The 15,990-nt window shown below is 50.6% G+C and overlaps 1 protein-coding gene across 9 annotated transcripts in view; it reads left to right on the forward strand.

Moving 5' to 3' along the window:
- Nucleotides 1–15,990, forward strand: part of LOC146182824 (rap guanine nucleotide exchange factor 6-like) — a 582,921-nt gene that overhangs the window by 277,130 nt on the left and 289,801 nt on the right. The window contains exon 1 of one of the 9 annotated variants that reach the window (XM_084608933.1): nt 6,380–9,931. The exons of the other annotated variants lie outside the window; for them this stretch is intronic. Coding sequence (XP_084465059.1) covers nt 9,846–9,931 — 86 coding nt within the window. The 5' untranslated portion in view covers nt 6,380–9,845. Of the gene's footprint in view, nt 1–6,379; nt 9,932–15,990 lie in introns of those variants that run through there. 9 annotated transcript variants of the gene reach the window in all.

Genomic DNA, 15,990 nt, shown 5'->3' on the forward strand with positions numbered 1-15,990 from the left:
ATACCACCACACTGAAGTGGTGCTTAGCGCATGATGCCTTAAGATGAACTGCCTAATGAATAATCATCGTAAAGCGAGGTTCAAGATCGCCTGTTGATGGAAGACACCGCCTCTAGAATAGGCCCAGATACCTTCTGATACTCGTGCGGTGTCTTTCACTTTGCACAGGTCAGAACGTACCTTCTTTAGAAGGTACGTTTAGAAGGTACGGGTAAAAATTATGTTTGCGATGATATTTAAGAATTTTTTCGAGGTGCAATAGGGCAAAATTAGAAAATGATGTGACCTCAGTATGTCGGATTTAGGCAGAAAATGAGCGAAGGCTAAAATCTGAAGTTCAAATGCTTCAGTCTACTGAACGGAATATACCCATGTTTCTAAAGCACAGCCTTCTGTTTGAGAGACTGCTAGTTTGCAGAGTGTTCCAGTGACCCTTTCTGATCTTCTTCCCAATACGTTGTATCACCGCCAGTATCACCAGCATCTGATAATAGCGGGAAGGTTATGATAATAGCGGGAAGGTTATTTGAGTAATGTTCTTTGTCAGCTCTTCATTTAACGCAGTTCTCTGTTACCCTGAAATTGTTAAAAACAGGGTCTTTTTTATTCTTAGTATTGTAGCCGGTCGGTGCTTATCGCGGATAGGGGTCTGCCTTCGGCTTTGGGCCGCAATAATGAATAAAATCAAAACATATGGACGTAATATGGGATGTTTATACTTTGGTGAAGGGGGCGTGACGTGCCTATGAACTTGCAGATGCTCGTCGACAAGAAATCTTTCTCGGTCAGTCTATTAGTGGCAGCTGACACATTTTGCTACATATGGCATCACAAAAGAAAATGTTTTGACGGAGTTCAGGCAGAAAGTATGTGATATATGTTAACAGTTTACAGTATAATAATAAACGATCCGTATTATCTTGCTGTGATGTTTGTTACTCATACCAACTGGGGATTAATAGCATTCGTATATGCAACAGTGATTGACTTTTGTTTAATGACTCCGGCCAAATTCGCCTTAATTAAAAATATGTATGGTGCGTGACAAGCGCGGTGGAAGCACTCATATGTGAAATAAGTGGAGCGAAATTCTGGTCAACTCATCAAAGTAAACCTTGCATGACTACTGCTGCAAATGGGACTTTTGCAACTGCTGCTGTCCGGATTATCACAGAAGGAATTCTTGAAGCAGGTGAGCTATCCTTTGATGCTCCGTGAGTTCCGGGAAGAAAAAACTATACTGCTGATTCAAAGGCACTTTAGCTTAGCCTTAGGAGTGGAACGCGACTGCGCCTTCTCTTTCTTACTCTTTCGTTTGACATCAATCAGTTGGAATTACAGATCACCGACCAGGTTATATTACATGACTTGCGGCACTTCCGTAGTGTCCATACACGATTGGTACACATGGTACTGCATTACACAGCACAACACGTTCACTAAGCCCGTTACAACCCCCTTGTACCAATAAAGAAAACAAAAAAGAGCCTGCCAGCCCTATGCGTAGCGCGTCTGTCTGGCTCGCAGAGGGCCTTTGCTCGATCTCAAACGCCGAAAATTGCGCTGTTTTATTTTGATAGAATTCTATCTTTCGAAGCATCCTCATTGTAAGATTTTCAGTTAGACTTCATTTGGGCCCTCCTCTGATTTGTCGACTTCATTTTCAGATTCTCGAGTAAGCATTTCTCACGGACGCCATCGCCGACTATATACGCCAGCGTTTCGGTCCGACAAGCTTTTTAACGTTATTGCGTTAAAAAGGATGTATAGCGATCTGACGCAGGACTTCAACACTTGTAGACGAACGTGTATGAAGGTAACTTATACACAGTGGACACTCGATTACTACGGTCTACAGTGTTGTCACCGTGCATGGTCCGCGCTTGCGCGCACTATTGTGCGCCTGTGGGCATGGTATTGATATGTGCAGTTTGTGCAAGGGCTCTAAGTGAGCGTGTTCACATGAATCTTTTTGTGTGAGCATGCTTTGCTTTGTCGTGACCCTACAACTGCCAAGTTGGCCCTGTCAAGGGAACGTCAAGAAAAATACAAAGAAACGTCGCCCTGTGAGAAATAGCCGGAAATGCTTTTGTTCAACTGTTCAGCCTTCCCGTAGAGAGGCGCTAATGTCAAATGAGGAATGCCTATTGTCCAAAGGAGACGATCGGAGTGACACGTCCGCTGACATACAGGAGAAGAAAGGAGCATGAGGATTACGGCCATTAGAGGATTTCCCGTGAATGTGGGAGCAGTATTCGTGACGCGCACGTACACTTGGGTTTCTCAGAAGGAAATCCACTTGCCGGAACCAACATAGCGGATCTTTGCAGAAGAATCGAAATTTAACTCCTCAACGTTCCCAAGCTCTACCCGACAACAAGTGACCACGCCCGACGAGACAATACTGGACCAGTCAGTGCATCAGACCATCAGTGCAGTGATGTGTTCGATTGGTTGCCGATATCTGAGGGGTGTGCCCTGGAACTGATTGGTCAGCATCTTCAGAGAGGGGCTGGACATAGGGGATTTAAGGACGTTGCAGAGCACGAAATGACGCTCTGAGCCCTGGGTAAACGGCTCATCCAGACGTTTCTCGCTATTAACACTTAACGCTTGCCATTTTGCTGATATACCCTTTTTTCATGTAAATAAGTTTTCTCAAAGTGCCATTAAACTTGCTTGTATATATTTTACTAACTTCGAAGATTCAATCCTTCATCAACCCGGAGTCTCTGCACGCTACCAAGTGAAGGCTGGGTCGACTTAGTCCCAGCGTCACGACAACAGCATTAACGCAAGAGATCAGGATTCCGTCGTTCTATGTCAGAGGATATCATTATAGTTTGAGCAGTCTTGGTAGTGCCGGCGAAGACGACAAAATGAGCAGAAAGTTTATTATGTGACCGTTGTGTAATTACATTTTTAGATGACAAGCTTTAAGTCTGAACCCACCTGAAAAATTGACCATGGGCCTACATTGTCTTAACGTTGGCATACAACATGGCCGACCGTGGCCCGAGCTCGGTCAGAAAGGTTGGGCCGAGGCAGTTTTTGGTTATCGTCGTTAGATTGTCTGACCTAGTAGGCCCCACGTTGACCGAAACAAGACACCACCGCGCTGCGCACACACCTAAATGTAACTTGCAGAGAGCTTATATTTATCCCCTACGCGAGGCGCTCATTTCATAGCCAGTGACCTTCGCAAATTGAGAGAAGTTGTTTCAGTCATTTTTAAGCTTGCGGCGGCAAAAATATAAAGCATGAGAGGACATGCTCATGTTACTGATACTTTTTTTTAAGTATCGCCCTGCCGCCTTCATGCGAACAGTATGCAATTCATTCGCTAAAAGCGTACATGCTACTTGGCCAACCTCGTGGGCTGCCAACCAGGACCATACTTTGGGCCATGTTTGGCTGCCGACTAATTCTCGATCATTTGCCGATATGTCGATGTCCAACCTCGTAGGCAGCCAACCACGGCCCTACTTTGGGCCATTTTTAGTACCGACCTTTGGTTGCCGACCAATTCCCTACCATTTGCCGATAGTTAGCTGAAAGTCTTTGGCCAAGTATTAAGCAGCGTAATTGGCGGCCAACCAGGGTCCAACTTCGGGCCTGCATTGTCTGGCCGAGAATACCGGCTGCCGAGCTCTGCCCATTTGTTCACCTACGGTCGGCCATCGGCTGATTTCAGTTCAAAATGCGCTTCAGGTCTGGAAATATGCCTGTTCTGGAACTCTTTGAATTATTGAATTGGAAGGGTGGCTGAATAAAATGTATCCGAAGATCATCATTTGTAAAAAAGCTTGGCAGAGCTGTCTTCTACCAAAACGATGAGGTTAACGTTTTTTTTTCGCATAGAATTTTTTCACTCGTGTCTTAAGCTCCACTTTCGTTACTGCCACCGATTTCACCTTTTGGCTGTACAGACAACCACCGCCCTTTATATGCATGAAAATTCAAGAAACCGAAATCCTGACAAGTCAGGGCGGGCCTCTTTATCCTGCCGCAGCGTTCGACCACGCTGCTTTATTACATGGCGGTTCCGGCCGTGTCGCGCCCAGTTTGTGTCAGTGACTGCAAGGAGGAAGGAGGAACATTCATCAACGCACTTGTTCTGGGCCGCATGCAAAGTGTTAACAGGCATCAACAACCCAAACGCCGGGCAGAGGGGCTGGGTGAGGATGAAGGGTGATGGCCTGTAGACAAGGGATGAAACAAACATAAGAGAGAAAGGAATTGATGAGGAGACACATGCAAGAGGAGGCAAGCGCTTCTCCTCCTATGTCGTAAAAGGAGGCTTTAACAACCGTCAGATTAACGCGCCGCGCATGTTGTGCGCCCACGCGTTTCGCTTTGCCTTTCTTAAATTGCCTGTCTGCCCGAGAGAGAGAGGTGGGAAGGAGGACCGAGAGAGGCGCCTGGCTTTCGGCGATTGTCCCGGAGTGAGTGCAGTGCCGACCCTCCACCCCTTACTAGCCGTCCCTTCATTTACACTGCACCTCGTACGATGTGCAGTGTTGTGGTGGATGCCGTCGAGGACGCGCAATATATGCGCGCAACGAGAGCGCCTACGTTCTCTCTTGCTTTATGGCTCGTGAAGCCAACAGCCTCCGCACAACGTGGCACACGCGAAACAGCACGCACTGGGTCTCATTTTAGCTTACTCTCAGCGGAACTGAGATTAAGACAGAGGAGCGCGCAATTCGCATGTAGCGGAGGCCGGCTCTGATTGAGCTTGCCTGTATATCATATACACACAATCAGTAGCTTGTCTGATGCACAGGCTGGCTGCCTCACGTGCCTTCCATAGCATAATTCTCTGAATGTGTGCATTCGTTAAGTCCGTACATCATGCACCGTACGGGCGCTTAGAAATGTGACTGGAATCACGAGTGAATTACGGCAGGCTTCTAGTCAAGAGGCTTTAGTGGGCGCATATGAACGCGCCGGTTTTGTTTTTTCCTACCCCACCCAACCCTATCAGTAGTCTGCACTGTGCGCTCTCTTTATTTGATTTTTAACCCACGCCGCTGCCCGGGAATCGAGCAGTTATCTGGACGTATCTCCTTGGTTAGCCGACATGCCCTTCCTTTTCACTCTTTCACTTTTTAAGTGCGATGACCTAAGTGATTGTTGTTAACTGCATTATTTAGTGGTCAGCATAAAGCCAGGCTACAATGAAACCGTTTTCAATCTGCCTCCATGTTTGACGCTCGCTCGTGGACGTTGCTCATGACGGCTCGTTGTGCTTGCCCTCCGCCCACAGTCGACGCCAAAGCTATTTGGCCTCACTTACCTTTCAGGTAACCTTTTCAACGCAACTGTCTCGAACAAAGCGTTTTTGAAGGTGCGCGTGAGCGTATACGGGCCTAGGGCACACCACACATCGCGGTGTCGTCGTTCTTAAAAAATCCCTCTTTCGGTCTCTAAGTGCGCGCGGGTGTTACAGAGGACTCAGTTCTGACCGCCTGGCGACTCAGTAGCCAAGCGGGCGAGTTGGTGGCATGTATTGGTGGGCAAACTGCGCAAAAGACGAAGACGATGAGTTGAGTCAGCGCTAGTACTTCGGTTCGTCTGCTCCTGTCTTCTTTTGCGCTGTTTGCCCTTCCTAGCGAATCTCCGTGTGTACATGTAGCCCAGGGCGCTGTCCTTGAAAGATTAATTTCGCTTTTGTTTACACAATGCTTGGAACATCGAATTAGGCTACAGAGAGGAAAGGTTGAGGCGCTGAAGAACGACGAGATCATCCCGAGGATGCCTGATGCCTATGTAAGCATACTTTTTTTTACATTTACGATTTTGTTTTTGTTTTTTTCAGAGCGGCAAATTAAGCGCGACTAGGAACTGTGATGCTCTTCACGTGTTGTACTTTTGGCTTAGACGCAGAGGTTCTCCAAAGAGGCACATATTGATGGCTGTTGGGTGCCTTGAGGCAAAAAAATATATTTAAGAACCCCTGGTTTAAATAATGTATTCTATCTTTGCAGGTTGTTCGCTGCGAGAAATAATTTTGAGTCTAGTTCGTCTGACTGGCGTCAAGCTTAGCATTGTCTCGGGTCACATTACCGCTAGTTGCTCTGTCGTCAGCTGTACTTCTTTTTGCCTGGAACGTCATCGCAGTGTGTGCGCGTCTTTCTTCTCCTTACGCTGTTCCAAGGGCATACCTCCGTCCTCATTTACCTCCCATTCATGTCATCGGCGACTCTCCACCAGTGCGGTGTTTGTGGTGATTCGCATCGGCCGCCGCTTCGATCGCAGCGCCGGCCCGCTCCCACTGGCGAAGCGGTGGGCGCGTCGGTCGCTGCTGCCACTTCCGCACGGCGAGCCGGCGTCGCCGGTGTGGCTGAGCGCTCGTGGGGAGTCCGCGGCATTGCAGCGCCAGACGCGGTCGTTCTGCCTCCGCTGCCGATCGCGCTCCGCCGTCCGCTGTGAACCGCGCGCACTCGGGGAGCGGGCGCCGGCGTGCCGACACGCTTTCGCATTTGCCGATCGTCATCTAATGGACGTCGCTGTGCGTCGGGAAGTATTGGGCACCAGGTCGACAAAGGCAACGATGGGCCGTCCGCTGTCGTCGACAGCTTTCCGTCGCTCTCTACGCCGCCCGTCTCACCGACAACTGCTTCGAAGCTGCACGGACTGAAGTGTCAGTGACGTCGCGATCTTTCCGCCGTTGTGGTCTTTTGTCCACCTTTTGGTCTCTGGTCATTACCCTGCAGGCACTTCCACTGGTCCTGCTCGCCGGATTTTGAGCCGCCGTCCGTTTCTGATTTCTTCTCACAAGTACGTCTTTCCGCTCCCATCTTCTGCCTCCGTAAAAGTAACGATTCATATAGCCTGTCTGCTCTGAACAGCGCTCCACCTCTTGTTGGTCTGCGATAGACTTTGTCGTTTCTAGACGCGCTGCTTCTCTCGGCCTGGTTTCGCGCCTCGTTTACAATTACCTGAGGCGAGTGTCTTTCCGTTGCGGACGAATTTATTCTTGCAGACGTAAACATCCGTTGTGCTTGGCGTACTCTTTTCCCCAACCGTACTAAATCTTCAGCGCGAGTGAATTAATAACGCTCACAAAAAACCCTTACTTGCAGCAGAGAAGGAGCAGTCTTGCCATCCACACCGCTTATAGTGTTTCCGCTTTTCTCAGCCAATCGACCTCACTGCCGCGAGCTTTGGCGGGTTTTTCGACAGGCCTCAACAATGATTGATGGCGACTACGGCGCTTAGCGCCGGCTTTCGGCGCAAATAAACTTAAAGTTGTGTAGAGCAACTTAATGTTTATATTTTATCGGGCCTAACAGTTCTCGGGTCCTGGTCGTTCAAGCTACGGTGCTTTATTCGCATACCAATACCGTCCGGCTTGAACAAAAAGAAAACCAAGCTCTGTCGAATAGTTCTTAAGGGAAATTTAATTTTCTCGATTGCGGTAGACTCTAGCGCTCTAGCCACTGCATTTTTCATTGTACTGCATAGAATTTGCATCCGTAAAACAGTTCAGGATAGTAACGATCTTATATAGGATGTGCTGCTAGGAACTTATTGATTGCATGTCAGCTGATTGATCGTACTCTGTGGAGGCGTCGTTGACTGCGAAATACGAAGAGGTTCTCGCTTTTGTCAGCGTATCCTTTCGACGATAAGGTGTTCACGTGTGCATGTTTTGAAGACCTGCTTTGCAGCGTTTGTACCGCTTGCGAGAGCCCTGTGGTTGTTGTGCCACCGTTGGTTACATTTTGCCTCTCGGCTTGGTCAGGAGTGTACACGAAATCAGTCGTATGAGGCTGTCCTCAACGGTGCTGTTATCAGTAAGGCACAGTGTTGTGTTAGCTTTTATCGTCAGCACTCACCTTGCGTCTCGGCGTCTGTGTTTGCTGCCGGAGAAGAAAATAGCCGAGGGATATTAAGCGCCACCCCAGTACCGCTTTTCCTGCTTGCGTACTCCGTTAAATACTTTGCCATCGCCGGCAGCTGTGTGCGACAAGTGACCCTTTTCACGTCCCATTGTCTAGAGGGACAAAGCTTCATTGTTCGGGTCGTCACCTGGAAGAGAAAGCCTACTTTCACTCTCTCTACGGTGAGCTGTGTAAAGCACCCCGGCGGAGTGTTTTTACTCGACACTGAGCGCGTCTGTTTTTCTTCTCCCCTAGACCGTTCTTTATGCGAGGGAAGCTTCGGGTTTTAGCGGCACTGAAGGGACGGATCACTGCGCTAAAAACGCGCTGAAAAGCTATCCAGTCAACCTTGAATGTCTTATTCACCGTTGTCTTCGCGCTAAATATCCCTGAGCCCGAAGTTGGTGCCAACAGTGACTCGCATTTCTCCAAATCCACTCGAGTTCCTCATCAGAGACCTGCACAGAAGGGGGCTCTGTTATTTGAATGGAGATGAATTAATCCCTGGCTGTTGAGTCCATGTCTGTTTTCTTCCTGAGCGTCTCTCAAGGACCCCGAAATCTCCAACCCGCTGCTAAAGCGCATCGCACGGCGTTTTGTGTGGCAGATGTCTATTTCAGAGTAGTCTCCATCCTACGGCGTCGTCCGTGAGAAATAGAGGTTCGGGCCTCATCGCTTGGGGCTAGCTTCCGCGAAGTGAACGCCAGAACCACTTCCACTGTGTGCGTTGGCGCCCTCTCGCACGCGGAAGCGGTCTCTGACAAGAAGATCGCCGACGACTGCGTTCCCTTGACTGACAGCCGCCCGCGGCGGCGTCCCGAGCGAAAGCAACGGGGTACTCGTCGCACTGACTCACCAGGCCGCCGTTCGAAGCGGGGCCGCCCCGGGGCCGCTGCGGTAGAGGGAGGAGGACTTCGCGACAGAGTCCACTTCTCGTCGTCCCGTGGAGCAGCGGCAGCAGCGCCGTCTTTGCGTTCTCTGTCCATTGTCGTCGAGTAAGGTTCGGTACACATTCGGGACATTTTGCTAGGTCTCTCTGGCTGGCTACTCATCTACCTGCACTCCACTCTCGCGCGTCATCCGCTCCCACGCTCTGAACCGCGGTCTGCCTCCATCTGCGTGTTTTCTCGAAAGTGTCATCGCTGTAAGTGCTTCTTCTTCTCCAATGTGACGTGCTGGACACCTAGTCAGTACACGCCCAAGGACTCGGCGTATTTTCTCCGCCCCAAGTTATCCGTACAGTGCGCGCAATGACTGGTCAGTAACGTATATACAATGCGCTAAGCTTTCGCTTCAGCGTTCTACTTCATATCGCTGCTCAGAACCTCCGTTCGTGTCCCTCCCTCTTTGTCGGCGGTGACTCTCTGGGCGTTTTCTCTGCTGACAGTCGTACACTTGGACATTGAAGTGTCGTGTGCGACTGAACATATAATAAGGCGCTCCATCATGGACTGTGATGTAGTGCTCCTACGCCTTTTCCGCCTGCTGTCCCGTTCCTTCAGTGGACTTGCCCCACCAAGGTGGTGAGCAAAGCAACTTCTTATTTATCGTTGGAGCGTACGATCGACAGCCGTGTTCCGTTCCTTCCTTCTTCATCACCGTCTAATGGACACTGTCTTCCTCGGTGCACCTTTCGTGACTGCCTTCCGCGCCCGTGTTGAGGGTCGTGGTAGCGTCTTTCTTTCGGGAGAACGCCTTCCGGTGGCTGCTTGTTGACGCCTTGTTTCCATATCCCGCAGCGCATTGCTTGTCCTCGACGGTCCTGCCTCAGCCGAGTGCCCACTTGCTGATAAGAAAACCCACTGTCGCCGACTGACTGTCTTGCTGCATAAGGTGAACTGTGCAGTGACTGCAGAACCTTGGTGCGCGTGTGCATGACAAAGGAACTCGATTCGTGACATACTGCTTTAGACGATATTGCGACTGATACGTGCTTCACTCCGTGCGCTGTTCATCATGGAGGCGTTCCGGCGAAGGCACAACTCCGTGCGTGACGCCCTAGCCAAGAAGGGGATGATGCCCAAAAGAAGGTTCTCCGTTTGGTAAGTAGAGCGCGATGGTGATGACGTACCGCCTGTCGCCGCAGTGCATTGTTGTTGGTAAAATTGTTGCAAGGGAAATGTCCAGCTTATATAGCTACGGTGACGTAGTTTAACGTAGCAGCGCGGTTTCCTTCCTTGGAACGGCCGCTGTCATAATGGCTGCGCCAAGGGAGTAATTACTCCCTTATTAGAAGTATTTACTCTTGCTGTGTCAAGCGGACATTTTGTATCCGATGCTAGAACAGACATGATTAGATTGGCGGGACATCCGCAAGATCTGCCAATGCTGCGTAATATTCTTGCTGCCGCTTAATTAGAGATTATGTATACGCTCTAGCGAGTGTTGTCACATTCGCTGCTCTAGCGCATTTGACAGCACGAGCTTTCTCAGTTCAAGGTATACATACCTGAACACAACGTCTTCTTGGCAATCTTCTATGCAATTCGTTAACTCGTGGGCTTTCTAAATAGTGAAGAACAACGTGATCGTCCTTCCAAGGAGGGGTGACGTTACTCTGATAGAACCTGGTCGCCTGTTACTTGACCGTACGCATGCTTATAATGATGCACTGTTGTAATTGAAGGATTGTTGTGAATGTTAGCGGGATTGATGCTTATGGAGCTTTAGTGGTTATATCTACAGTCCTAAAAGAGGCGCATCTTCTATAGATTTGTTTTTTTCATTCTTTTTCTCTCACTTGATACTTTCCGCACATCGCTATCGCCTCTGAGCTCCGTTCCTCAGTCCGAACAAAAACCGCCACCTTTCAACTTCGTGGGTGTGCACGTTCGTGCGTTAAGAGAACACTGCCCTTTCCCCTTGGAATTTTTTCCTTTTCTTTATCCGACCACGATGTGGACCTTTTACCGCAGAAATATGTGAAAAATCATTTGCCCCCTTTTCATGCTTCGTGAAGGAAAAATATTGCGCGGGAGAGCCGCACTCGCCTATATTTTTCCAGCGGAGAAGCGCATTGGATGCAGTGCACTCTCCATAGCACCCTTTCCGAGATCTGATCATATTTTTTTTTTTTTTTAAGTGCGTGTGGCAGGAAACGACTGCGCATGTGGCTCGTTGCATATATACTCGTACTCAGTGTTCACTTTATCTGGAGCGCAGGCCGGATGACGTCACACATGTCGGCCGTTAAATTGTGTGGGTGGGGAGACACTGCGAGGTACGGACTGCATGGGGATGTTCTCTCTGTGGAGTCGTCGATAGACCGCAAAGGATGCGAACGTCGCCAAACGCTGGCGCGACCACGCATTGTCGTCGTAGCCAAGCGATCATTGTATGCGTGCGACATTTGTCAAGCGTGACGCCCCGCGTGTGCTTCGGCGTGCCGTACCTGCGAGATTCGCCAGAGATGTCGAGAGTCGTGCACAGGGACGTCCGCGAGCCACAGCAGCCCACGTTTCTGTCCCGGCCAGAGAGAGGCGCGCTACAATGGCTTACGTGGCCGACAGGAAGCGTGTCGTTTTATGCGCCGATGCGTCTTTGGCGGCGCCCTTTCGTGAATCGTGACCAGGTTGCGGTGGCGGCCGCGTGTCCGTGGAAAACACCGCTTCCTGCATTCTCTTCTCTCTCGTCTAATCGCGCGGCGTTAGCCGCTCACAGTCTGCTGGTACTCTAGCGCGCCACTACTTCGTGGAGGCCGGCAGCGCATGCACAACCTGCGGCCTGAGTCTCTGTAGGGCGTATACCACGTCCCTTCCCCTCCGGTTTGGCGATTCCCGCCCTGACGTGTTGGGTTGCGGCGATCGGGCGCATGCCAAAGGATGGCTCCGCTTGTCGGTCACCTAGCCAGGATGGCGGCGCGTGTGCGCCTTCCGAAGGTTCCTGGGCTGCGTTGCGTGTGAACGGGATGTGGTCGGTGGACTCCTTTTGCGGCGCTCAGCCAGGACATGCACTCGTCTAAAGATGCTGGCAGCTGCTCCGTTCAAACGCGAAGCGGCTAGAGGCTTCGCGTTAAAATCAATTAGTGGCCACCAGGTTTTGTTAGTGTCGCTAACGACGTATTCCGTTCAGGGGTCTGGGCCACGTTTCTTTGCTCCGCTAATCGAAAAGCTTGTTTGAATGGGTGGTTGGAATTCATATCCTCAGTTGTCATTGACCGAAAGGGATTGTGTGCAGTGTCACAAATCCAGACCTCTTCTCCGGCTGACGGGTACATTAAAATTTGTTATGGTATTTAGCTTTAGTATTGCATGATTAATTGACCAGGTATGACCGGCTTACCATTCCCTGCGTCGTCACGAGACTAGATGTCATGGCCGAAGGGCATGAGATAAGCCGAGCAAAATGGCGTACACAGTGGGCGAGAAGACAGCGACGACGTCATCTACATCTACGACCTTAAGATAAACTACACCGCTTTCGCACGTTGTATACGTTTAGCCACGTTAAAACTCTGCAATATTTTGCGTGGAATCCACATAGAATTGAGATATTTAGCAGTTGATTCTGTCGGAAGATGTGTAAACACTTATGCAACTATTATGCGCGTACGTTCTCCACGCAGATTATGTGCTTCGGAGTTTGCAACGTTCGCGCCCTATAGTTGTCTCTTTCGTAGAGCGTTGCTTTTCAGCGCACTTCAGAAACAAGAAGACCGTGCTTGGTTTTTGCACTCCCAGCATACAAGCAAATTTTCTCACGACAGCAGCTACTGCAGACCTTGCCCAGCAGGCATCATTTGCAAAAGAAGTCAACTAGGCCTGTTTGGACCATCTTTAATGGGAGAAAAAGGGAGAGACGGATAAATGACACGAAGAGAAAAGCGGTTCTTATATTTTAACTACCAAGCGGCAGTGGCAAAGGCTGTCACTGCAATCCTTGCAGGAATAAGGACTGCGAACTCTTGCTAATATAAAGTATATCAGGTCAAGTATCTCGTCTGTCCCATGTACGATTCTAAGCGCCACATATTGTGCTCCATACGTGCGCCTTAAAGCCACACTCCACAAACTGGGGTGCGCCGTCGCTCAGCTGCTTCTGAAGTCGTCAAAGAACTCTACTATTCGAAGCTGGTGTATCAACCATAACTCTACTATGACGCCAATAGCCTACAGTACACGTTTGTAAGGCTAACACCCCTTGGTCATATACTCTACCGCCAGCGTCGCATTTCGTGTCCTTCAACGTTCATTCCGCCGTTGAATTCGACTTCTGATCTCGCGAGAAATGGCACGACTTCCTATTGCTGTCGCTGCGGGTGACCGCTTTGAATCATTAGTCATCCCGCGAATGTCTGGGTGAGTGCTGGAAACTACTCCGGACTCAACGGCGCTTCGCATTTGCATGGTGCATAAAGGAATGCCAGCGTTGTGCAGACATGTCTCGCCGTCTTTTGTTTTGTTTGGGACATGGACGCCGGCCGCGTTTCGATGGAGGAGTGAATGAGTGAAAAACTTTGGCAAAAAGAATTCTCCCGGGAAACGCTAGGCATCGGTGCACTACTGTGCGGTGCCAGTGCACCAGTTGATGGCAATTATCCAAATCCTTCAACTACGGCTTCTCTCATAGGCCGGGTCCCTTTGGGACGTCAAACCCCGTAGACCAAACATTTTGCTTTCGTTTTGTAATTATTTAGTAAACAAGCTGCGCTTCGAATGAACTGCTCAGTTTATTTTCTCTCCTAGGCATGAATGAAGATTATACTTAAAATAATGTAAATTATAGATTGCCGCGTCAGCTCTACTGGAAAATTTGCTTTGTGACTTGGAACGTAAGCTATCATAGTGGCTTTTCTGCGGCCCCTAGGCTTCGCAGGCCTCTAATGGATTTAAGCGCTCACAACACGCTAACAATATCTTAGTGCATTTCTCGTTTCTTACCCTCCTCGCAGCATCTGATTATATGTGTTGCGCGCGCGGGGCCTGATTTCCTGTTCAGACCCGATAATCATGCCCGTTCTACACCTGTTACCGCCGCGGCGCCCGGCAGCAGCATCACCGCCGCTATTCTTGACCCCTGGTGGCCACGCGCTGCTCCGAGGGGCAACGACCGCCGCCTTATCTGCGCTAAAAAGGCGCCAGACCACACCGCGTGCCGCTCTCTGTCGCATCTGGCGCCATGCGCGTCCATCTTCATTGCTTAAGCCTCGGTAAAAGCCCCGACCGCGACGCAGCCCGCGGTTCCACGCGCACCGCGCTCTGCATGCGAGTCGTCGGCATAGCCACGACCAAGAAATATGACCCTGGGGATTGGGAGGGGGAGGAGCCTCATCGTCGTGTGCAAGGAGCAGAGGGAGCGATCCGCGCTTAATAAGCTCCGGTCTCGACTCGCGCCTATCCGCCGCGGCGCACAAACGCACGCACAGTCACACGGCGGCCCACGCTGGGTATCGGATGGCAAACTCATCAGGGCTCGGCTGCTGTAAGATCAAGGAACTGCTCCGCCGTAATGAAATCCCCACGCCGGGGAAGGAGCGAGGGGGCAGAACGGCCGCATTGTCCTGGCAACGCGGTTGCGCGCGTTTTACGCGCCCCGCGCAGTCGGAGCCCCGCGCAGGGATGACGGCGGATTGCGTGGCTGATGATCGCGTTTTATGCGCGCGCGCGCGTCGGATTTCGTTCTGAGGAGCGCGGAAATGAACGGAGTGTCGGCGAATTAAGCAGCGCGACTGAGCGCCGTTGCGCGCGCTATCCGAATCCACGAGGCGCTTCCAGTCTCTCGGGCGCAAATATGCAGCTTCGAGCGTAATTGCGCTCTCAGAGTCATTAGGTTGGCCTTTGCTAGTCCCGCCCGCGGCCACTTTATTTCCGCGTTTGGCGTCCAAGGTTGTCGCCGTTTGGCTCCTGTTTCGCTTCCATAGCTCCTGACTGCGTCGTCGGTATCCAGTCGGCGGAGTAATGAAGTGGCACCTGATCCGAGCCGCACCGATTATAATGGGGCCATGCGCCGATTCGCTGCTGTCTTGGGCGTAAGAGAGGTAGTCATCCCGCGAGCTCTGTTGTAGGTTGATCTCGGCGCACGATATTAGACGCTGTCCGCTCCATCCGTCACGATGCGCGTCAGTCCTCTTATCGGTCGGCCTGATAATAAAGCTACGATGAAGCCCAAAACGGAAGCTGGATGGAGTGTAATGTCACGGAAGCTATCGCGAATTCTGTGAGGGGTAAAAGCCCCCCAAAAAAGGTTGCCGCTGCGCAACGCCAGATTCAGCGACAGCTATTTGTGGTGGGTAATGAAACATTGTTTTGTCATTATTACTTGTTTTCTGCACTATAACGCGTGTAACATCACTTGTGACGTTGCTGTTTTTGCCACTAGCTCAGCACGACGCGGTGCAGCGACGTCTCGTGAAAATTCGCTGTATGCTGACCAATCAGCGCGGCACAGTTAAATGGACAGCTGCTTAACTATTACCGTGTACCGGGCATTTGAAAATGCGTTATTTAGCATCTGATGCTCCTTTGCAGCTTGCTCGCGTTCATTTTGCCCCTTATAATAAAACAAAATGCTCGTTTATACGCGACAATGTCAAGTTGAACAGAGCTGTGCGCGCACGCAATCTTGTCCGCCGAGTGCAGCGCTGTGGCGGCCGCGCATTCCTCGGTCAAGAAGGCGAAGGTAGCGTGTGACGTCTTCCACGAGACGCCAGCTAGGGAATGAACGAGCCTCTTTGGTTTAGCCTTCGTGGCGTTCCTTAATCGCGCCAGCATTATTAGAGCGAAAGCACTCGCGCGATCGTCAGAGCCGCGCGAAAATCTTGCTTGTGCGTCGCTGATTGCCGTGGCAACTGTGACGCCAGCCGTTGTCGCACCACCGAAACGGCGAGTGAGAATGCGCAACGAACACCCTTGTGACAGGGTCTTTTCCCATATCGCCTTTGGCGCGACATTTGCTCTTATGGGTAGCACCCCTAATGCAATCCTGTGCGGCGCCAGGTTTCCCCTCTTTCGCGTCAAAATTGTGAAGGTGTTGTCACACCGTTTAATTTCCCATTTAGCATCCATCTGCTAGTACAGTTGGAGGCTAGTTTGCGGCTAGGATTCGAGCCGACAACTTATGTACAGTCTTTGTCAAAAGTGTAGAAGGGGTCTGTGGCGCTGAT

This window comes from Amblyomma maculatum, chromosome 7, assembly GCF_055883805.1.
Source record: "Amblyomma maculatum isolate TAMU_Amacu chromosome 7, ASM5588380v1, whole genome shotgun sequence".
NCBI classification, from domain to species: Eukaryota; Metazoa; Arthropoda; class Arachnida; order Ixodida; family Ixodidae; genus Amblyomma; species Amblyomma maculatum.